This window comes from Callorhinus ursinus, unplaced genomic scaffold (assembly GCF_003265705.2).
Source record: "Callorhinus ursinus isolate GAN/ISIS: 27379988/994484 unplaced genomic scaffold, GSC_fseal_2.0 scaffold4, whole genome shotgun sequence".
NCBI lineage: Eukaryota > Metazoa > Chordata > Mammalia > Carnivora > Otariidae > Callorhinus > Callorhinus ursinus.
Genome location: NW_027397066.1, coordinates 2112342 through 2137093, shown reverse-complemented (window position 1 = coordinate 2137093; position 24752 = coordinate 2112342). Strand labels below are relative to the sequence as shown.

The 24752-nt window shown below is 45.5% G+C and overlaps 1 protein-coding gene across 4 annotated transcripts in view; it reads right to left on the bottom strand.

Moving 5' to 3' along the window:
- Positions 1–24752, bottom strand: part of HTT (huntingtin) — a 133570-nt gene that overhangs the window by 89799 nt on the left and 19019 nt on the right. For 3 of the 4 annotated variants that reach the window (XR_012377823.1, XM_025887106.2, XM_073891349.1), the window contains exons 3-11: positions 20644–20764; positions 16071–16130; positions 15619–15698; positions 13804–13942; positions 9089–9230; positions 8213–8391; positions 3777–3978; positions 2622–2669; positions 85–165 (exon numbers count right to left, since the gene is read on the bottom strand). Coding sequence is in view for 3 of the 4 variants with exons in the window: in XM_025887106.2 (XP_025742891.1) it covers positions 85–165; positions 2622–2669; positions 3777–3978; positions 8213–8391; positions 9089–9230; positions 13804–13942; positions 15619–15698; positions 16071–16130; positions 20644–20764 (1052 nt within the window). In the remaining variant the exon portion in view is untranslated. The remainder of the gene's footprint in view (positions 1–84; positions 166–2621; positions 2670–3776; positions 3979–8212; positions 8392–9088; positions 9231–13803; positions 13943–15618; positions 15699–16070; positions 16131–20643; positions 20765–24752) is intronic. The other variant, XM_073891348.1, reaches the window with a different exon arrangement.

The window sequence follows — 24752 nt, the reverse complement described above, 5'->3', positions numbered from 1 at the left end:
CCCCAGGGGCACAGTCCCTCATAAGGGGCAGGGAAGGGGCCAGAAAAAAGGGAGGGGGCACCACTGCCCCTCCCTGAGAGCTACCTGTGAAGGCGGGGCTGCTGCCCTCCGACCTGGACTCGGAGTCATCCTCCAAGGCCGCTGCTTCTCCGAAGAGCACTTTCCCTAGGAAATGACGTAGCAAGAATCCTTAAGCTTGCTATAGGAAGGACTTCAAAAATCAAACAGATGCACATTCTAAGTGGAAAATCACAAGCACATTTAATTCATTCTCTCATACGGTAAATATAAAGTATTTTTATACCCCTAGTGTGCTAGTGTGCAAAGAATGCCAAGGTATTATATTTAGATATTATTAAAATCAATAAACCTATACAGCACAAAGTTAAAAGCAATGATTCTCAAACTATAACACCAAGTATTTTAATAATTAATAAGTATTTACTGACTTAGATCTGTATTAATGTTGGATAATTTATATTACTATTTGATCTTAAAGATTGTAAGCTATGGCTAGAACCAATTCTATTAGCCCTTAGGACAGTCACATCGTATTTTCGATGGCAATCAGAGTGTACACCTAACTGCTGGGCACCTGAAACTAATGTAACACTGCATGCTAGCCAACCAGAATCAAAATAAAAACTTAAAAAGAGAAAGAGTTCATACACAGAACTGTCACCCTACAGGTCACTTCTACTCTATTCTCCTTTAAGCTGCCAGACTCTATGGCAATAATCAGAACTGAGCGCTGTATGATCTGGGAAGATGGAGTAATAGTTCATCTTTTACAGAGTTGTAAAAATATATTTTACAGTTCTTGGTTTCCAAATTATATCAATTTATGTTATATTGATAAGAAAAAAGGAAAAGTCTTAACATGATTTAATTGGACTAAATATATCATGACGGTTATCATTATGGTTACTTTACACGTAAAGGTCACTAAATGACACTCTAGAAATAATTACTGGCCATTTCCAATGTCTAACTTCACTACTTTCCAAGGAATAGGTCATAGGTGTGACAACTTCCAGAAATCTATACTGATGTGACATTAAAGGGGGAAAAAAGGCAAAGAAAAAGCAAAGGAAACCCAAAATCTAGATAAAATTAACACAGCAAGTTGGCTTATCTAAGCAACAGGGTCGTCTCTTACAGAACAAGAGGCTGACCCTGAGAAAGCAAGTAAAATCCACCCTGCGCGTGAGTGGTTAATGAGAGCAGTCTCTGTCCTCAGAATCAGGATCTGCCCCCCTGTTCCAAGGAGCCCCCCTCAAGAGGTGCAAGGTCCCAGCTGCCACCAAAAGGGCCACCAGGCCACCACACCAGTCCCTGCCCTCATCCCACATCCCACATCAGCTCTGCTGTTCTCTCACAGATATGCAAGATCTCACGTGGAGAAAAAAAGGACTTTTGCAACTATAACAAAAAAAAGCTTAAAAGTGCAGCTCTCGATGCAAAAGGAAAACAAAACAAAAAAAAACACTAAAAACACAAAAAAGATATTGAGGACACACCAGCTTCCTACCCAGAAGGAACAGCTCATCTCAACGGTGGACCGCCCAGGAAGGCGGCTAAGCAACAAGGCACCTCAGTCATGGTCCCTTCCTGCTTCAGGAACAGAAAGACCGACTTTGCCTGGAAGCCGGTGGCCTTCAAACAACCTCAGTGTTTCACCAAAATCTCACACTTGATTAAAATTCTACACTATGAAGGCTCAAATATGATGGATTCTGGGTTCTAGGAAATGTTTACTTAACCCAGTCAAGGCCAGAATATTAGTCCTGTTAAGGTTCCATTCAATACTGCGAGTAATACTAGGCATTAGGCTCCCAAACCCTCAACTCATGACACAAAAAAATATTCTTATGTTGTATATCGATTATACCTCAATAAATTCTTAAAAAGATTCATCTTTTAAGATTTCAAAATAGAAAATGGCAGCAATTCTTTCCTATGGAAATCCAGACCAGAAAAGAAAACAATTGGTGGGGTGAAAAAGTGTTCATGTGTCCTAAAACTATCCGATTAGAGATCAGAAACCCTTTAATAAAAATAAATTGTTATCAGAATGTTCTGGCATGTGCATAGCTAAATATGGCTGAAAAATTATCATCATCCCAAATTAACCAAATAATTAACCAAACATCATTCCTGACTAATGTTACACAGAATTCATAGGAAAGGTTAAGTTACCTTTACGAAACATAACACAGTCTCTAAGGCAAGGAGCAGGCAAACTAGGGCAGCCCTATTTCTGGAAATGCAGTTTCAGGGGAAGGAAGCCACAGCCGTGAGCTGAGCATCACCCGTGGCTGCCTTCTGCCACAAGACAGAGCCGAATAGAGAGGAGGCAGGAAGGCCCACAAGGCTAAAATAGGCCCTTTACAGAAAAAGTTTGCTGACCCCTGACCTAAAGCATTAGAAATTTCTGTCAAAGTCATTTTGATTCACAAGCAATTTTTAAAAACCGCCCTACAGAACCATTCCGGCCCCCAGCTACATTTATACATACAATCGCTCCGTGGAGAAGAGGTATGGGCACAGTTGACAGCATTACAGAAATACAGAAAAAGCAGTGAGACTCAACAGGAGACTCTGATTTCTGAAATAATCACCTTTTTGTTTTCTTGAAAGGACAGGGCTGCATGAAGAACCCCCTCCAGCTGTAAATCACAGAAAATGACAGATGAAAGTAAGGTAACAAGCAGCTAAAATGCAGAAGACATTTGCAAATCTTCAAAAAGCGTGATTCAACTTTAAAACTACAGAGTGTGTGAACAAACGTATTTCCACAGGTGGTGCTTAAACACCACACTGCAACACCTGAATCCTGACACACGAGAATCACACCAACACCCAAAACACAGTTCTAAAGACACGGCCTAAAATGTCACAGAAGCTCAAATAATGGGCATTTAAAAAGTCAAATTAAAAAACGTTAGAAATCTCAAATTGCTTGGTCAACTACTAATCAAATATAAATCGTCCTTGTAAACAATCATTAGTCATTAGTATTTCCAGCAAGCATTTGTGTGGCATGCATTCCACAGAGAAAAGGGTTCTGGAGTACACAAGATGTGGACAGGCACACCCTCATTTTCTGCTCGTGGCTCAGGCAAACATTCATGTTCAAACGAGGCAGCAGCGACATCTCTAGGTCGCCAATGCCGCTGAGTAAAGGCCATGCTGTACTAAATCAGCTCAGGTGAGGCCTGCAGTCCACAGAGGCCCCAGAAGCCTCCTCTGGGCCAAAGCCAGCTCTAAAGGCCATGCTTCAGGGATCCCACCTACTCCAGTTCTCAAGGGACTGGAGGAAAACCAGTGGTCAGGCGGCAGGGCAGCACCCTATGGAGGGATGAGGGCCCAGTTCCCAAAAGCATAAAGAAGAGCAGTGGCGGGGTAGAGGAGGGGGTGTCCTAGAGTCAGTGAGGACAGCAAAAAAGGGCCTCAGGGGCAGAAAGGAACTCTAAAATCCGCAGAGGACCTGAAGATCACATCTCTGGCCCAGCAGCACAAGGGTCCTGCAAATACTTTCCCTCAAATTTTCGTTTCACGATGGACGAGATACCACGGGGAGGTGGCCGGGTCAGAGTGGAGAAGCCAGCTTCAGAGGCAGGCCTCATGTTGTCACCTAACCTCGCCACCCTCCCGTCCTCCCGCCTACAGACTGGGTGTCTGAGGAGCTGAGCTGCGCCCTGCCCGGCGCAGTGGCGGCCCTGGGTTCCACGAGGGAGCCAGCGTGGCACAGGGTCCCGCAGCAGGGAACGCACCTAGCAGCTCCACGATGCTGCCGCTACGGCTCCGGCAGCCGGGCTGGCGGTGTGCGGCGGTGAGCGGCCCGCCGCCCGGCGTGCTCAGGGCCTGCAGGAGCTCGGGTGGCGGCGTCCTGAACAGCTGCTGCAGGAGCTCCAGCGCACCAGTCACAGCATTGTGGTCTTGGTGCTGAGTGTAGTGCAAGGTCAGCTCATAAACCTGGAAGCAGAGGTACGAGCGTTATCGCCATGGTTTTTAAAACGTGTCCGGGGATTCACGGTTTTCGTGTTTGAGTCTTATGTTAGCAAAATCTGTGCCTCAATTTCTGCCTCGAGAAATGTCTCCATCATGACTTCCGTGATGTTTTCCAAGTGCCTGCGACTTCGTCCGCTGTGAGGTGAATTCCTTACAAATAAGGACAGCATTCCCACAAGCGCAGCAGCATGCTAATCAAGACCATCGTCTGCCTAACTGGTGATAAGGAAACGGAGAAAAAGGCTCCCATACCTGGCGAGTACAGCTGGTCTCCTACACAGTGTGCAAGAAACACTGCCCTGAGCACCACGGAAAAAGTTTCCCAACATAGCAAAAAGGCATTGGGTCAAATTTTACTGGTGCTTGTAACACTATATTACGTTATATGAACACACTGGATGCACTCTTTTTCCTTGTATTTTTTTTATTTTATTTTTATTTTTTTAAAGATTCTATTTACTTATTTGAGAGAGAGAGAGAGAGAGAGAGAGAGAGAGAGAGAGAGAGAGGGAGAGAGGGAGAGTGGGCAGAAGGGGCAGAAAGAAAGGGAGAAGCAGAATCCCTGCTAAGCAGGGAGCCCAACACGGGCTCGATCCCAGGACCCCAGGATCATAACCTGAGCTGAAGGCAGACGCTTAACTGATTGAGCCACCCAGGTGCCCCCCTTTTTTTTTTTCATAATCCCTACACCCAGCATGGGGCTGGAACTCATGACTCTGAGATCAAGAGTCGCGGGCTCTTCAGACTGAGACTGAGCCAGCGGGGCGCCCTTCTTTTTCCATTTCGGTAGCATTGCCCAATAAAGTACTAAGCACCCAGTTAGATTTGAATTTCAGATAAATAATTTTGCAGCCTATGTCCTGTGCAATCTCAGGCATACCTGCACCACAAAATTACTCATGATTTCTCTGCAATTCAAATTTAACTGACACCCTGTATGTTTATTTGGTAAGTTGGGCAGCCCTACCTTTAATATCATAAAAGTAATATATGTGTAAAAAAAAAAAAACACAACAGTCTAGAAGGGTATAAAAAAAAAGTGAAAGTCTCTGAGGCAGCTTCTTTGAATCGTTGACGCCTCGTTCTTCTGAGGGTAGCCCCTATCAGAACAGGAGCTGCAGGTCTGCAAACCACAGTCCATGGCCAAATCTGGCCCAACACCTTTTCTGTACAGTTTTCTTGGAGCGCAACCACCTCTGTGGATCATCTGTGGCTGCTTTTCTGCTCTGCTGGTGCAGCTCAACAGCTGGCCCACTACAGAAACAAGGCTGCTGTGCCCTTCTCTGGTCTTGCACCAGCACGCCTGCTAACCTACGAGAAGCCCCGAGCCCTTCACAGGACCCACACCAGTGCCCGTCTGCACACGTGTGCTCACATGCTGCATGCGCCCTCATGCTCACTCCTCAGATTGGGTAAAGGCTGTAGTCTGTCTGTAAAACTTCCCCCAACTCCCTGTGTCTGGTCAAATCCCACTCACCCATCAGCATCAGCTCGTACTTCTCCAGTATGCCTCCCTGACCTTGATCAGACAGGGGATCCCCGCTTTGTGCCCCTACAGCACCCCCCACCCACCACCTTACCACACCATCTAGTGATTGCTTGCTTGCTTATCCCAATAGACCAATGGTCTCCAAAATTTCCTGACTAAGCAGGCTTTTTCTTAAAACATCAGAAGAAAATTCTGAGTATGTAATCCTAATACTTATGTATTTATTTTAAAATATTATAAGGGTGCCTGGATGGCTTAGTCGGTTAGGCATCTGCCTTCAGCTGAGGTCGTGATCCTGGGGTCCTGGGATCGAGCCCTGAGTCAGGCTCCCTGCTCAGCGAGGAGCCTGCTTCTCCCTCTGCCCCTCCTCCACCCCTGTGCGTGTTCTCTCTCTCTCTCTCTCGCTCACACTCTCTCTCAAATAAAATCTTTTTAAAAAACGTTATATAAGTACTACAGAACTCAGATATCATGTACATTATAAAATGTACACTAAATCTGACAAGACTCTAGCTTGTTACCAATTTATAGGAAATATAGAGACAAAGAAATATGTTAATTTACACAATGGGATGGCAAGTAATACATCCCACAGCCAGGAATTCCACAGGACAACCTGTTTCTCCAACAAATGAACTCCAGGGGCCCCCGGGTGGCTCAGATGGTTAAGCGTCTGCCTTCGGCTCAGGTCATGATGCCAGGGTCCTGGAATCGAGCCCCACATGGGGCTCCTCACTCAGCAGGGAGCCTGCTTCTCCCTCTGCCTCCACCCCTAACTCATGCTCTCTCTCTCTCTCTCTCTCTCTGTATCTCTGTGTCTCAAATAAATAAATAAAATCTTAAAAAAAAAATGAACTCCAATCTTATTTGCATACTGATTCCAAAAGAGGAAACACCTGACAGAGGGTGAGAGGGTATTTGATGTGCAGAAAATGTTCCTTTTTTTCAGATGTGACAAGGGGCGCCTGGGTGGCTCAGTGGGTTAAGCATCTGCCCTCGGCTCGGGTCATGATCCCGGGGTTCCTGGCCTGCTTCTCCCTCTGTCTCTGCCTCTCTCTCTGTTTCTCATGAATAAATAAATAAAATCTTAAAAAAAAAAAAAAAAAAGATGGTGTTCGTGTATATGCTAAAGACCCAGCTCTCCAGAAAAAAATATGTTTATAAAAAAAAAAAAAGATGCGACAATGCCATTGTCATCAAGGTTTAAAAACAAAGATGAGTTCTCACCTACAGGGATACATAGCAGAATGCTTACAGATAAATTAATACGACTGGGATTTGCTTCAAAATAATACAAAAAGAGAGAAGTGGGATTATAAGTGAATCATAATTGGCCCTGAGTTGACAATTATTAACACAGGTGATAATTACTGAAGGCAGCTTACAATGCTATTCTGTCTACTGCTGTATGTCTGGAAATCTCCATAATAAAAAGTAAAACAGACAGACAAGGTAAGGATGAGATAACCTATTTTTTAAATGTATTATTACCACTAGACCACCTGTCTTACTCACTAAAACATCCAGTAATGTTTTTTGTGAGGGCACTATCATTCAGTGCCCTACCTCATGAGAATGCTATTGCTTGTATTCCGGGGGACAGCTGAAGGGCACCTGGTTGGAGCAGAGAACGGTCACCCCAGAGATTCTTAGAGCCCACTCCTGCTTGGTTACCCCCCATCCACCCACAATCCCGGGGCCTCACCACGCACCAGGAAGGATTCTAAGCACTTTGCAAGTATTACCTGACTCAATGCTTAAATAATTAAATCATCTTCAATTCATGATTTCTATGTAAGAATTATTTTGAGCCACTTACAATCTTGTACCCTACAAAATTTAGGCAAAGGACACAACTCCTAAGTCCCCTTGACTGAAATACCTACGAACTACAACGTCGCCCATGTAGAAAACAGAGCCAAGGCAGCCCTCTCGGGACCCCAGGTTGTTGTCTCAACTCCTGTATGTGCCAAGTGGCATCTGACTTATAGAAAGGGTAAGGGCTTTGGCAGCATCCAGCACATTCAATATGGGAAAACCCTAACATTTTAAGCCAAGTTCACAAAATCCAATTGCTTAAAATGTAGCTGTACTGTTTCAAGGTTGAGAAAGTAATCTGGACGAGCAAGCTGCAAAGAAATGAAGTCCATCACTGAAGTCAGATGCAGATCACACTGTATTAGAATGTATACGGGGTTTCTCCGGATTGGAAAGAGAAGCTTTGACATACCGTTCCTATACTCCAACGGACTGTGTCCCTAACTCCCTGGTGTATACCCTAGTGTACCAGACCACAGGTTCCAGGGGCAGACACCATACCCAAAATGATCACCAATGTATCCCCAGCACCTGTCCTGGTGCCCAGCACACAGTGGGTGCTCAATAAATACTTACTGAATAGAGGAACCCATCTCTTGAGTCCTGGTTTTACAAACAGGGTAAGATTATTCTCTGTGCCAGGCAGGAGCCTAAGGGGCATATGTAACATTCTCGGTAACCTTATGAGAGATTACCTTCATTGTACTCTGATGTCACTGCCATCCAGAGGTCATGTGGCCAGGGGTCGTGACCCAGGATCTGAACCAGGTGGTCCAGCTGCAAAGACCAAGCTCTTAGCCCTTGGTTCTGCCATTTCTCTTCCATGTGTTTTGATTCTTCGAATGTCCATTATTTATGTACAGGCACCAGGGCAAAGCACGTGGCTCCTACCTGGATAAGCTGCTCTGTCGAGGGGGAGACTTCCAGTTCTTTCCGTGTCACCCCAAAGCTGCCTTTCAGGCTCGTGTCCTTGACCTGCTGTTGCAGCAAGGGCACCAGGTATCTCAGTGTGAGCAGCACTCCAAGAATCAGGAGGGTAGAATGTTCACCCTCAACAGGGACCAGCAAACCTGTAAGGGAGCAATGAGATCTGTTAACATCATCATCTGCTGAGGGATTCAGGGCTTAATTTGTTTAAAAGAAGAGACCCAGAGTAGAACGGTGTTATGAGGTTGGCAGTGAGGGATACAGATGGCACAAACATTACTGTGGGAAAATACACAGGTATCTCATCTTTAGGCCAAAATCTAGGAAAGCCTTTAATAACCTTCACATCCTTAGCTGAGCAAGCCCGTTAGAGGGAGTTCGAGTGCATATGAGTGTCAGGCAGTTCTTTCATATCAAACATCCACATGCTCCCCTCCACCCTTGCTAGCGCTGACTGCCATAAACAACTCCACGGATGGGAGAAACCATCAGCAGAGAACCTGCAAGGACCCCAGGCTCCACTTCGGGCCTCAGAGCCTCACTACACTCAGAGCCCACACACAGCTGTGCAGTCTGCTGCACGGGGGCCAGCTGTCCTAGGGCAAGGGGCGCCCACCCTCCTGCACAGAGGAGGCCCCTTGTCCTAACCGTCACAACATCCAACATGGGCTCGTGGCAGCCTCAACACAGTTCCCATTCACTAGTCGGCCAGCACCAAAGGGCCTGGGCTGGGAGCTAAGGCATTGCCTGATTTTAAAATAATTTAAAAGATGTGTCTCAGGTAAATGCTAGAGACTCCAGCACACCGTGGGGAAAATCACTCATACAACTACCTCTTACCTAAGAGCACATTTAGTAGCCAGCTATAAAAATACTGCGTCCTTCTCGAGTGCTGGCAGATGCTCACCGCTGAGCCAGCCGCCGTCCGCCGAATGGTCGGGGAGCTTGACTTCAGATTTGCTATGAAAGCCTTTAATAGAACCTAGGGCAGCAAAAACCCAAGTAGATAAAAGACAAAACTCCTATGAAGCTTATCATGTTATTTCATAAAATTACTCCAAATTCTTATAGAGTATAGGTTATGACCAATTGGACTTTCCTACAGCTAAGTAAAAGCACCCCAAATTTGGGATATTCCAAAGCGGTTTGCAGAAGGAGTCTATTTACTTCCTTACTGTAAGTAAGGACTTGCTCAGTATCTATGTCCTCTACCCAAGAGTGAAAACCTGAGCTTCTAGAAAAGGTGCACCCACACCTTTGGGTATGGGGTCAGTAAAGGACGCCATGTAAAATAAAGACAGTAAAAAAACAAAAAAACAAATCAAACCCAAATAATGAAGTCAAGCAGAAAAGTGTAGTAGCCGAGTGCAGCCACATCCCAGCCTGAGACGGCTTGTGGATGTGCTGTTAATACCATTAAGAGATGGTCTCTGGTCTGGAAAGTGCTAATGAGCTGAACCGCAGAAGCGGAGCGCCCACGAGTATTTTCCTAAGGAGAGAAGATTTTGTCACAGAACCTCCAGGATAACCCAAAGTAGATCATGCTAGAATTCCAACAATGGCCATTTAAATCTTAACAAAAATATCCAAAGAATGAAAAGGCGTGGGGCGCCTGGATGGCTCGGTTGAGTGCCCAACTCTTGGTTTTGGCTTAGGTCGTGATCTCCTGGTCGGGAGACTGAGCCCCTGCATTGGGCTCCCTGCCAGTGGGGAGTCTGCTTCTCTCTCTCTCTCTCTCTCTCTCTCCCTCTGCTTGCCACCCCCGCCCCCCATCACATGCACTCTCTCTCATAAATAAATCTTAAAAAAAAAAAGGCATGACCATCTAGCTTCCTGAGTTTGGGAACCAGCTTATATAAGAACACCCATTTCCATCACTCTAGACCCCACTCTGAGCAACAATTTGGTCCCCGTTACTGTTCAGCATTCATTGAGCAAAGCTATCTGGGCTGGTGATACCGTCAGGGCACCACCACTGAGCCCTGAACCCAGGCAAACGAGCAGCACGTTAACAGACTGGCATCTGACTTATGAAGAAGCTCCTTCTTAACAGTATGGTTAGCACCAACTGGTTCTCAGAGGCTCATCCATTCTTGGTGAACTTACAGACTAGATCTCTGGAGCCAGAAAGGCAGAGGACCAGACCCTCAGCCCCAGGATGTCCCCCATGGTTTGTGGTCTCCAGTTCCTCCTGCAGACACCACCAGGAGAACCCAGTCAACTTACCTCAGACAAACCTTCTTAACTCTGAGAAAAGATACTGGCACCTTAAAGTAACTCGTCTGAGTGAAAACACACATACATACGTCATTGAACTAGCACGAATCATTCCGTATCAGTCCACACTTACAAGCACAGTGAAAGCTGAGCATTATTATAAAGAGTGAGCCCACGGTGAACTTCAACAGTTTGGAATAATAAAACCGAATCTCAGAGTCTGAGGGGGCCTTCTCAGATTCAAATCCCACAGCGCTGAGAAGGCAGCTGGCAGGAGGTACCCAGACCACAGGCAGGCTCTTCTCATAACGGGGAGGAAGTGTGCTAGATTTTAGGGCAGACATCTTCACTTTTCAGTACATGTGTAGGACATATTTTTAAGAGTACTTCAAAAGGGAAAAGATGCAAAATCATGCAACTTTAGAGCCCAGAGTACTATAGGGGATGGAAACAGAAATTAAAATCAAAATACGACACCAGGGCACAGTCATGAGAATGGCTAAACTTGAAGGGGCCTGCAGCAGTGAGGTCCAGGAGGAGGCAGAGCCATGGGGCTCTCGCACGTCACGGACACAGGTGTGAGCAGGGGCGGACACTCGGCAGCATCTACCGAAGATGAAACACATGTCCCTGCGACGCAGCAAGGCCCGGTCTAGGATCCACAACGGCGGGTTGTACCTGTGCTCCAAACGACACACACAAAAGCGGGCGCAGCAGCAGCGTTCGCAATGGCCACTAGGAAACGGCCAGACGCTCAGCTACAATAAATGATAAACCATGGTGTGTTCGCAGAGTGGCGTGCCCCGCAAGTATAAAATCTGCATCAGTTAACGCACCGATGACATGAGACTCTCACTGACTTAATGTGCAGCAACAAAGAAAATGAGACAAAAAGAATGCATGCTGCACACCTCTACATCTGTCGAATTTAACAAGAGTCCCCATGGCTTCAGAAGCCAGGTCAGCGGTCGCCCCGGGGAAGAGAAGGAGCAGGGCCGGGGGCGGGCACAAGGGGCTCCCGGGCAACGCTCTACTCCGCTTCGTGATGGTTCACCAAGGGGCACGGCAGTACTCTCTGCTGCCCACGGGGAGCAAAACAAGCCTCAGGAGGCGTCGCAGTCTCTGACAGGTCACCCTGAGAACGAAAATGCACCTGAGGTGAGGAGACTTCGGAGCAAGCGTGTCGTGTTAGGTGTGTGAATGAGCCTCTGCCACCCAGACACTCCCCTAAAGTCATGTGCACAAGTTTTAAAAAGCATCGACTTCCAAGGAGCAAAGGAACCGGACAGGGCGAGAGCAGACGAGAGGCGCAAACTCCGCTGGGAGGCGCACAAGCGCCGACTGCCTGCCCTGCCGCCCACAGGAAGGTGCTTGCAGGTGCGCTTTTCTGGGAGCTGGGGGTGGGGGGTCTGAGGGCCACTAACGAAAGGCAAGCTCCCTCAAGCCACAGAACTGCAGGAACAGCTCGGGCTTGGGAGGCCCCAGAAACATCTGAAAGCAGCCTGTCTGCCCCTGTGCACACTGCCGGCCACTCAGCCCCGGGTCTTCTCTCACCCGGGGCAGCCCAGGACGTTGCCTTAGCTTCCCACCTCCCACAAAGACTAGGGGATAATCCCCAGAGATGCTGGCATAGCCGAGGTCAGACAGGAGGCACGGACAGAAAAGAGACAAATGAAGGAAGAGTGTGCACTCTGACCCGTGAGACCGCTCGCCCCTTCTATCCCAGGACAAACACAGCAGGCTTACCCCTCCAAGCAGGAGAATGAGGAACCTTCCTCTAGGGATACTGACCACCTCAAGAGGAAAAGACTCACTGAGACTGATGCAGTGTCAGTGGAAAAGGAGGCTCACCATCCATCACACCTCATGAAGCCCACCATGGGACAGACCCCGCCACACACTTGCTTCCAATACGCTTTTTAGAGTCTCATTCAAATCTAAATGGAAAACTGCCAACATAAAAGTGAAAGACCAGAACAGAGAGTACAGAGGAAGTCAGAAGAAACGGACAATGAAGAAGTCAAAGAAAGTTGTCAAGAAAACTGTAATCAATATCCTCAGAAGATAAGGAGTGTATTCACGAAACAAGGAGAGGATGCCAGAAAACAAAAACATTCTGAACACAAGAAGGAGCTCTTAGAAATTAAAAATAAAATAGCAGGAACAAAAACTCAACATACAGATGGACATCTATAAAGTACAGAAAAAAGAAAAGGAAAATAGAAATAAAACATAACAAAATTCCATCACAATAAGGGAGTATGCCTAGAAAGGTAAAGATATGGCATCTAGAAATCAGGCATCCAACAGGAGAGCAGCAAAAACAATTCCTAGGAGGACAGCAAAGTCCTCAGACCTAAAGAGCATCTGGACCAGACTGGGGCAAACAGCTGGAGAATTCTAGGACAGAGGACTCTGGTGGAGAAAACGGACCCAATGAATTGTCTGTCATGTGGAGAATTGCATTGGGACACATTTTACAAAGCTGTTTGAAGGTATGAGAAGACATAAATGGCCAAAGAATAACAAGCAAAATAAAAAAGAGGCAATTATTAAATCCCAAAAAACCAAAAAGTTCAAAAAAGAAATAGAATACAAGGACAGATCATAACTAGTTGTGACTATTACTTGGACATGATAACGTCACACTGAATCCCGATATAACTAGAGTAAGAAGCTGGGAGCCAGGTTAGGGTCAAATTTATCTTTCATAGTAAAAAAAATTAAAACAAAAAAACAAAAACTAGCAGTACATTGCTATAAGATACGTGCTATAGAGCTTGCTATCTAGAAATGCGGAGGGAAATACCAAAAGAAACACTAACAAAGGACTGACCTACAAAAAGGAGGAAGTCAAGAATCTATAATCTTCAGACTATATGGCAGGGTCACAATTTCTGGACATTAAAAACAAAACACAAACGTGGGTGGGGAGGTTGTTTTGCTTGTTGAGGCACAGAACAAACAGGAAGGCAAGTGGTCCCCACCAGCTACAAGGCCATCATCACTGAGCTTTCTCCTGCCTGCACTCCTGGGACAGTCACCTTTCCCAAGCTAGGTTAAAGAGTCAGTCTAATACACCAAAAATCAATCTGTTCTGGAAAATCACCTTTTGAACTTGCATCTATATACCCTCTCCCTACTTAACTCCTCACCACATGATAAGAAAGCAGAAGTAGAAAGAAGCTCTTAGTGTGCCTCAAAATAATTAAAAAGATTTTCATCTAAATCATGAAGCACAGTATAACTCAAGAAGCACTCCCAAATGACCGCCTGTCCAAAAGCCCTAACTGCCCACAAGACTCATTCATGTTTGTGACTTGAGGTAATAATCATACCTTAATTTCATTGTCATTTGCAAAATTGCCAAAAGAAGCCATAATTTTGGGTACAGCTGCAGCCAAGGTCTCCTGAACAGATTCCTCAGGTCTCTTGCTTATTCGAGTCAGGCAAGGCAAAAGGTTTACCAAGTAAGGCCTGCACATGTGAAAGGAACAGGAGTTATTCTTCCAGGTCTACTTTAGTGAGAAACATAAGCAATTATTTAGTACCTGTTAGGGAAGAGCCAGTTTTTATATGCATAACAGTCCTTAACAGAAAGTAGACAAATTTCGGCAAAAAGAACTGGAGGGATAAAATGCAGACCAACTTCAAATGTGGGAGACACTTATCTTTCATTTCTCCTATGATCACAGAGGACTCTCAAAAGCTTGTTTTAAAAACTGTTTGTAGTAAATTATAATAGTAAAATATTCATATTTTAAATTAGAAAACAACAGATAAGAAAACAGTTAAAAAAAGAAATGAAAAAGTTTTCTTGAAAAAGGAGCGTTACAAGGAAATATTTTTAAGTGTACAAACAAAATAAGGCCTTACAGATAAGACCGGGCCCTCCAGAGAGGAAGTGCAGACAGTGCAGGATGCAGGAGAAGCCAGTCACTGGGCAGAAGGCTGAAACCACATGAGTCCCCTCAACAAACACGGGACTAACATGACAGGCGCCTTCTCTTGGCGGAGACAAGCAGGTCTACACCTGGGACTATAGCAGGAAAGCTAGGCTGGCTTAAGGAGATGACTATTTTGCCAGAAAAAAAATAAACCAGGCATGACAAACAAGAGAAACCTGCCTGACTTTTTGAAGAAGCAAAATCAGGCCAATGAGTCAACTGAGAGTGTCTGAGATGATGGTGGCCACTGGAGGCAAGATCTCCCTGGGTAAAGAATCTGGATTTTATCTGAACAGCTCTGGGAAATGAGTAAAAAGTTTACGTAAGGGAATGATATGACCCAATCACATTTTTTAAGGTCACTCTGGCTGCTATGTGGAGAACTTGGGATGTGCTGTTTCAGAAGTATAACAAAATTTTCAAAATAAGGATAGTAAAAGAAAAAGGTTATATAAAAAGAAGTTTCCTTAGTGATGTATCTCTATGGCAGCCACTTAAGATTCTTATTAAACTCAAACTCAGTGTGATAAATCACTGTTTCTTTTTAACACTGAGAGTTTCAGCCCCTCCACCTATATGTTTAGTATGTGTTCCTCAGGCACACAGCCAAGGGTCTATGGACATCAGGTTTGCCGGTTAAGGAGAAGGAAGGTACAGATGAAAACTGGGGTCTTCTTCTGATTCTCAATCCATTGAGGAAAGACTGTTCCCACCAGTCAAACTTTATTCACGGTTTAATAGTCATAGTTTTAACTCATGTGAGAGACAAAGGCATACTGTTCTATAAGCAACGATGAGTCTGGTTCTCAACTTTCGACCATGTGACAAGTATCTTTTCAGCAACCAGCACGTGCAGACACAGCTCTCAGGGCCGGGCTGCAGCAGAGAGGACATACAGGGAAGACCCCCGCTGTCATGGGGCACACACCTCTGTCTCTTGGGGAGGGGGGCCAACAGAAAATGAACAAAAACACTGACAGCATCCCCGAGTATTTCTGAGAGCGAGAAGTGCTACGAAAGGAAGACAAGCCAAGAAACCCCGACCGCGACTTAGGGGGCAGACGCGAACAGCATTAGACAGAGCTCAGAGAAGACCTCTGAGCCAGTGACACCAGAGCCGGGAAAGAAGGGAAAGAAGGGAAAGAAGCCACAGGAGCTGGCTCCCCATCAACAGACAGTAATAATAATCCAGAGCGCACAACTTACCTGCACTTCTGAGGCCGGACCAGGTGAGCCAGTTCAGCAAACCTCCACAAGGCGGCACGCAGGCTCCGGGGAGCACCGTTCTGAGTGGGTTGAGAGTGGTGAGTTACATTTAAGAGTCACTGACGCTACTCCAAAAGGACTTCATAGAAACAAGAGCATTTATGTGATCGTTTATTTCTATGTTTAGACATAAGGCCACGTAAATGTGTAACTGCTGCAGAAGCATCATGGTCTCAGCGCTTCAATTACAAAGACATAAAACTTAATTCTCATCCCATCTCATAAATAATGAAGAGGAACCTTGTGAAGGAAAATAAAGCAGTGAAGTCTACTTTACCAACAGCATTTCCGCCTAACATTCCCACTTAGTAAATAAAAGACAAGATTTCACATACACTGCTCAATCCAGGGAAGCAGTACCATTTGCTCAATAACAGAAAATCCAAGCCTACCTTTTTGATTTCCTTATAGAGTTCTAACTGTAGCCTCGGAAGATTGGAGTCCATCAGGGCCTGCAACAAAACACAAGAGAGCCATTCACATAAGACTCACTCCACCAGCCTGGGAGAAACTAAAAGGCAACTAAAATTTCAACTTGGGGGCAAAGTGGAATGTAGCAGCAACTAAACTAAGAACCTGCTCATTAAGAAAGAAGCACATATATACAGGAAGTCACTGAATAAACTAGACACAGGTCACTCACTTGAATAAAAAAATAGAAGGGAAAGAATTTAACTTGATGTACAATCAAATACCACATGATACTTAAATCCAATGGTAGATGGTTCAAATTCATTCTAATGCTCTTATATTAAAACTTTAATATGCAATGAGAGGAGAAAACACCTGAAAGTTTTCCTTCTTCATTAAAGTGCACGCTGCTGGATGGCCCAACACTAACAATGGCCTGAAGTCTGTGACGCCAGCAAGGCAGTGAGCATACTTTTAAGACCAGAGACCCTCGCTCCGGCGGGCAGAACCCCTGTCCTTTCTGAAGGTTTTCCCTCAACGCACAGATGCTCCCAGCCCTGTGGCTCAGAACCCGAAGGAGGGTGAGGAGTCTCGTGCTCCTCACAACACCTTCCTTGCCCCCATCCCCGCTCACTTATGGACCAAACCAAAACTAACGGCCACCAGGCCAACTTCAACCCAGTAAGAACAGCCAGAGGCAACCACCACCAGAGGCAGAGTCCATGTTAGAGAGGGCTTCTCAAGATGGAAGGGAGGGAGAGGAAAGATTCCTGGCCCCCACTCTCGCCCATGGGAACCCTCTCCTCTGAAATGGTACTGCCAATGGCCTGTCCACCAAGAAGAGAGGAGAGACGTAACCAAGCCTCAAACCAAGCTTCTTTCATGTGATATAGAGCTTATGATGTCTACAACCTGAGCTGCTCTTAGTAACTCACATGGGTTCACCTACTGGTTCAGTGAGCTTGAAAATCAAAAGCAGAGTCATATTTGGGGAGCTTCTGAAGTATAAGAGTATCTCAGAAATTTGTAAATCCTAACTCCTCCATTTCAGTTTGTACTAAATCTGTAAGTGAGCACACCAAAATGAACAAACATATAGTAAGATGCTACTTTGCAAATAAAACCAGAAGCACACACCGGAGCCACCCTCCTCTGTGAGCCTTCAGAGGCTTCCTGGAGCCCCAGAGAGGCAGGGTGCTGCACTGTTTAAGAGGGCCCCTAATCTCCTCACTCACCTACTAGCCACCACCTCCAGGCAGCCTTTTCTGCCTTCCCAGACAGAAGATACCTCAGTCTCCGGAGTGCCATGATGACTTGTCAGCGTCTCTCAGAACTTAAGAGTTTGTGCCATGTATTGAATGATTTCTGTACAAACGTGCTTCCCCACCTGAGACCGTAAATTACATGAGGCAGGAGCACACTGTCAGGCTGAATCAGATCCCCACAGCATTTTCCTATATAAATGAAAACCAACATGTCCCATTTGCTTGGGCCATGGGTCTGGTCTCATCAGAAGCATATAACAACACTCAACAGAAGACAAAAGTCTAGGACCTGACTCCCAAGTGACCATGTCTGTATCCCTGCCCCTCCCTGACATCTGAGCCAAGGGCCATCCACACTCTCCCAAGCCTGTCCTTCCTCTGCCACAATGAAAGCAAATCTAGCCAGACCCTGATCTGGCTCCAGCCTCCTGAACCTGAAGACTAGAGCATCTGAGGAAGCACAGATCTAAGTATAGCCAAACCCCACCATGCCCACCTTTAAGCAGGAAAAAGAGGTCGAGAATGACCTCATCTTCACGTCCGGGACCATAAGAGGAGCAACTAGAATCTCTGCACTGGGAGGCCTGATACAAGGGAAATAGGACACGGACGGCCAGAAAGACAACCAGGTCTTAGGTTACGACCCAGGGTCACGGCCGACAACCACCACACACACCAAGCTATTCAGCAGTTCTTGGAAATAGGTCACGAAAGAAGACAGGCTTAGGGGCGCCTGGGTGGCTCAGTCGTTAAGCATCTGCCTTCAGCTCAGGTCATGGTCCCAGGGTCCTGGGATCGAGCCCCGCATCGGGCTCCCCGCTCCGCAGGAGGCCTGCTTCTCCCTCTGCCTCTGCCACTCCCACTGCTTGTGCTCTCCTGCTCTCTCTCTGTCAAATAAATAAATAAAATCTTAAAAAAAGAAAAAAAAAAGAAGAAGACAGGCTGAAAAATAGAGCAAAGCCTACATGTCCAATGGCCAATATCAGAGCAATTTGGGGTCAAACTGTTCCCTCTGCCCTTCTGAATCCCCCTCTCGCCACGAAGCAAGGCGTTGTGCCCTCTTTAGGTACTCTGAGTCTAAGCATCAAGTTCAAGAACTGAAAAGTCAGAAATTCTAAGCCCAGCCCGGTCCTGCCAGCCGGAATAAATAAAGCAAGCAAGGATATTTAGGCCTGGAGAGAAGTAAACACAACAGAAAAAGGCCATCTGTAAATATGCTGTGGGACCCCACACGCAGGTGAGTATCACTAACCGGTCACCTGGCATGGAGAGGAAGGTTAACTGGCCACTGGCCATATGTTGCTGTTGAAGATGAGGTGCAAGCAAAAGCAGGAAGTGCAGGCAGAAGGAGAGGACCAGGAGGCTACCTACAGATTAAGGCTGCTCCTGACTGAGCGGGCCAGGATGCCGTGGCTAGAGGAGCCTGGAAAGCGTGGTTAGCCAAGTAACAACACGCTGCCAGAAGGGAAGGGTTCCTGGACGACAGGAGACTGTGGAGTCTCCGTGACAGAAGAGGGAGCGCAGCTGGTGTTCTCTTATGCCCCTCACTCCCTTTGGGTGAGAAGTAAGAATCTCATTATTGGGGCACCCAGGGGGCTCAGGTGGTTAAGCGTCTGCCTTCAGCTCAGGTCATGATCCCAGGGTCCTGGGATCGAGCGCCGCATCAGGCTCCCTGCTCAGCGGGGAGTCTGCTTCTCCGTCTGCCTCTATCTGCTGCTCCCCCTGCTTGTGCTGTCAAATAAATAAATAAAATCTTTAAAAATAAATTAATTAATTAATTAAATCTCATTATTAATAATACTTGTTACCACTTGGAGGACCAGTGAGTGACCAGGATGGTGCTAAGCACATCACCGCCTTTGATCCTCACACTCACGCTCACACACACCACCAAACTTTGTCTGACTCCCTTTGTAGGTAAGGAAACTTAGGCTCACAGAATTAAATACATTTCCCAAAGTTGTTCGGTTAGTAGGGGACAGAGGCAAGATTCAAACACAGGTCCCCTTGGCTCCAAAATCCATGTATGCTCTATCTGCCTGGCAGAGGGTCTCAACCTCCTTGAACGTAGCAGGAGGGGGTGATCCTCTTTCTGAAGAAGGCTGGGCCCATGAAGGAGAAAGGAAGGGTAACTGCTTGGCCAGTGTAAAATGTGACCACTGTCCAGAGAAAGTCCTGAGAAGGACTCCAAAGAACAGTTTTCTTTATCGAGATCCTAATGAGAAGGGAAATATTCAACTGATCTACATTAGCTTGTAGTCCTTGGTTTATCCGGCCAAATGAGGAAAAAGCCTGCAAGGAAAATGAAGAGATGTAGGCTCTTCTCCAAGACTTATCTAAATTTCAGGGGTGGAATTGGAAGCTGCAGGGGAAAAATAAGAAAACTAGAAAGGTCCAATAAACAAGGATCCCTGCAGAGAAAGAAACAAGGAGAAAAACATCTGGAGAGACTTACAGTGCTAACCACAGAGTTGGCGCACTGACAGTGGGAGTGCTATCTGAGTCTGCACACACAACCCAAAAGGCCCAGTCACAAATGCAAAGGTGGCCTAGAAGGTGACCAGGATGAGCTGGGGACATAAAGTAGGAGAAGGGCAGAATGAGAAAAACAAGGACAGTTTTCCAATACAATAAGAATTATGGAAGAAGGCCTTTATCTTCAAGGGCAGCAGAAAACAGGAGCTTAAAGCTCTGGTGGTCTTGGCCACAAAGTCAGTCTCTCTCAGCAGAGCCCTCTCTCCACCCCCAGCTCACCTGTGGCCCAAGCGCTTTGGCTTTCTGACTCTGCCGTCCTTCCCTGGGAACTCCTTCCGCCCAGCCCCGCCACATCAGCCCCAGCTAGCCTGTTACAGAAGCCCCGTCTCCTGACCAGGTCTCCGCAAGGGCAGGGAAAGCAGAAAAAGGAAGAGAGGCTAGAGACACCACAGAGAAACCATAGATGGATTCCATTTACCTGTCCCCTGCCTCCCCAGGGCCTCGTGGCTGCTCTAGGCTCTGCCCAAACAAAAGTTGGTGCCTTAGTGACATCTTCCCCAAGAACACCCAGGGCCACCAGCAGCGCCCACGTGACCTGTGCACTGCACAGGCTTCCGGGGAACGCACTGCTTTCTGATTGAGCAGGGGTAGCAAGCACGCGGGCAGATACGAGAGACCCGCCAAAGCACCCACCAAATGCAGCAAGCACAAACATCTGGACAGACTGTGCTACTCAAAACAGAAGGAAGTTACGTTACAGCCTCTTCTCTCAGCCACAAGTCCTGCTCGGAGAGCACGGCTCACAGGGTCTTACCTTTATGACTCTGTTGAGGCACTCGTCAGCCACCATCCGGACATCCGACTCTGCATCATCACTGCACAGCAGAAAAAGTTCCATAGCGATGCCCAGAAGTTTCTGAAATTCTGGAGAATTTCTAAGTAAAAAAAAGAGAGAGAGAGAGAGAGGGAGAGACTGTCACAGCCAAAAGGAAGCTACGAAGACATGATACCGAAATGCAATGAGGTATCTGGCATCCTATATGGGATTCTGGAACAGAAAAGCAACATTACATAAAAATGAAGGTTAATAAGTATATTAATACTGATTCATTAACTGTGAAAAACACACCACAGTAACATAAGATGCTAATACTTGGGGTAACTGGATGTAGGGTACAGAGGAACTCTCTATACCGTCTTCACAATTTTTCTGTAAATCTAAAACTATTCTAAAATGTAAAAGTTTATTTAAAAAAAAAGAATGTACTTGCAACACAATTTCATTTTTTTAAAGGTTTCATTAAAAAAAATCTTAAAAAGAACGGTTTTGGGGCGCCTGGGTGGCTCAGATGGTTAAGCGTCTGCCTTTGGCTCAGGTCATGACCCCAGGGTCCTGGGATCGAGTCCCGCATTGGGCTCCCTGCTAAGCGGGGAGCCTGCTTCTCCCTCTGCCTCTGCCTCTTCTCTCTCTCTCTCTCTCTCTCTCTCTCTCTCTCTGACTCTCATGAATAAATAAATCTTTAAAAAAAAAAAACTGTTTTATATGTAATGAAACTCAATAAAAAAAAAAAGAGGGGAAAAAAGACACTGCTTCCCTCCCAGATAGCCATCTGCTCTCTGCCAACAGGTTACTTTTACTCTTACTTACAATATGCTTGGAATCCTGAACACAGTATACCAATATAACTTTTTCACTCCTTTTAAATCTTGCTTTCAATGTGTTCCAAAGCATAACCATATCGCACTGCAGACTACACACAATCACAGCCAGGCTGTGGTTTTGTTCCTCTAGCTCAGTCCTACAAAGACTAGAGTCTATGTAATGCTTGCAAGTGACTTTACCATGTTTGACTGAGAGAGCCTGTCTGGGCTGTCACGATCCATGTGGCTGACCACTGTCGAGACAGAGACAGGCTGGTGGGCCACGTTCGAGGAACTGATTTCACAGCACCATGAAGAACTGCAAGTCAGTAACACGGCCCCTGTATAATGCTGTTATTTTTGAAACCTCAAAATCCAACTGCTGTTTCATGATCTCAACCTGGAATACTCTGAAATGGGGGTCCTCTCCCTTTCCCACTACTTCCTAATTCCTACCAATGGTCAGAAGAGCCACAAGCCTAAGAGAAACAAAGGACCACCTTAGCAATGATCGACAAATACAAGCAAGAAACAAAACGCCCAGCAGCATGTCAGACCTCCCACTAGCAAGAAAGGCCTCTCAGATGCGGGTACAGCATTCAAATGCCGCCCCAAGCAGCGCTTGGCTACAGAACCACAGCGTGAGCTACATGTCTGATCTTATGCTTTCTAATGGATACATCAAAAATAAAAAGAAACAGGTAAAATTAATTTTAATAATATATTTCATTTAGGGACACCTCGGTAGCTCAGTGGTTAAGCGTCTGCCTTCTGCTCAGGTCATGATCCGGCATTGGGCTCCCTGCTCAGTGGGGAGCCTGCTTCTCCCTCTGCTTGCAGCTTTCCCTGTTTGTGCGCATGCTCTCTCTCTGACAAATAAATAAATAAGTTCTTTAAAAAATAATATTTCATTTAATCCAATATAGCCAAAATATGGTATGTCAACATTTAATCAATATGAAGAAATTATTGATATACATAACAATCTTTTTTATAGTACATCTCAATTCAAACACAAAATTTTCATCAGCAGTTATCTGTGTTTAGGCTTGATAAAACCCACAGATAAAAGTAGGTTCACTTGCAAGTAATAAATAAGTTCTGAAGATCTAATGCACAACATAGTGACTATAATCAATAATACGGTATTATGAACTTCAAAGTTGCTAAGAGACCGGATCTTAACTGCTGTCAACACAGAACAGAAACAGTAACTATGTGACTTGATAAAGGGGTCAGCTAAGACTACTGTGGCAATCAGACTGCAGTGTATACACGCGTCAAACCAACACGCTGTATATGCAAATTTAGTGTCATAGGTCAGTCGTGTCTCAATTAAAAGAAAAAAGTAGACTCATATACCATTTCTAACCATGCTTAAAAGTTCTCCAATAACTAGATTGAATATTGATTTTTAAATTTTAATTTTATTAATAAAACTGATACAGTACTAATGAGGTGACAGATTTCTTCCTGAGAGAGCTTTAGAAATGTCTTTCATGTCTGTCCATGTCACCCAAACTGTCAAATTTACTGCACAAAGTTGTTCCTAATTCTCCCTTATAATCCTGTTAATATCTACAGAACCCATACTAAACTCATCTCCCTCACTCCAGACACTTGTAATGTGTGACTTCACTCTTTCTTGCCTGGTCAGTCTGATGAATCTTATGGACACTCTCAAAGAACTCACTTCTGGCTTTATTGAGCTTCTATAGACTTCTCTGTTTTCTGTAACTTCTGCTCTTATCTTTATGTCCATTCTTCTGCTAAATCTGGGTTTCATCTGCTCTTGTTTATCAAGTTTCCTGAAATGGAAGCGGAGGTCACTGCTTTGAGACCTTTCTTTTTTTTTCTATGACAGGCACCGAGTGCTATAACCCCCCCCGGACACACTGCAGTGGTGTACCTCAACTTTCGACGTCCTTGGTTTTTATTTTCGGTCAATTCAGAATACTTTCAGATTTCCCCTTTGACTTTCTCTGTGACCCATGGCTCATGGAAATGTGTTACTTGTGTTCCAGACTATCTTTCTGGAACAGATTCCAATTCGATGCCATCGAGGTCAGAAAGCATACTTGTATGAATCCTTTTATATTTAGAGACCTGTTGTATGGCCCAGCGTGTGGTCTCTCTTGGCAAGTGTGCTGTGAGCATCTGAGAAGAGCGTGTCTTCTGTTGTTCTGGGTGGAGTGTCTATAAATGACAACCAGGCCACAGGGATGGGTACTGTTGTTCAAGTCTTCCAGATCCAGATTTTACGTCTGCTGCTCTAAGAATGTTTGAGAGAGGCTGCTGAAATCGGACTATAATTGTGGATTTGTCTGTTTCTCCTTGCAGTTCAATCAAGTTTTGCTTCATGTATTTTTGAAGCTCTGTGCTCAGCTACTTAAACATTTAGGGCTGCTATGCCCCCTTGATGAACTGATGCCTTTATCATTATAAAAGTGACCATCCTATTTCTGGTAATAGCTTTTGTTTAAAATCCACCGTCTGATATTAACACAAGCACCCTGGCTTCCCTCTGATCAGTGCTAGCATGGTCAGCCTCTTTTTATTTTTCACTTTTAAGCTATTTGCACCTTTATACTGAAAATGGGTTTACTATAGGCAGAATATATGAGGTCTTGGTTTTTCACCAGATCTGAAGAAACCTGTCTCTTATGTTTAATGTCATTATTGATGTTAAGTGGATTTAAAGCTACCATCACACCATTTCTTTCCTTCTGACCCCAGGTGCTCTTTGCCTTTTTCCCTATTTCTGCTTTCTTTTGGGTTGAGTATTTGTATGACCCCATTTTATCTCCTTTTTTGGTTTATTAGCTATAACTCTTTGTTGTGCTTTCAACTGTTGCCTTGTCTATAGGATACATCTTTAACTTATCCCAGTCTGCCTTAATGGCGTCACAGCACTTCACATACAACATGAGAAACTAACAACAGTACTGGGTTCATTTCCTGGGGCTGCTGTAACCGACTACTAGAAACTGGGTGGATGAAAACCACAGGTGTTCACCCTCTCGCTGTTCTGGAGGCCAGAAGGCCGAAATCAGTATCACTGGGCCAAACATCAAGGTACTTCCCTTGAGAGACTGCAAAGGAGAAGGGCTCCTTGCCTCTTCCAGTGTGGTGGTGGCCAGCACCCCCTGGCCTGTGGCCTGATCTCCAAGCCTGTCTCTGCTCCATCTTCACATTGCCGCACACGCGCTTCTGTGTGTGTGCGTGTGTGTATGTGCATGTGTGTATGTGTCTGTGGGCGGTGTATGTGGTGTGTGTGGTATG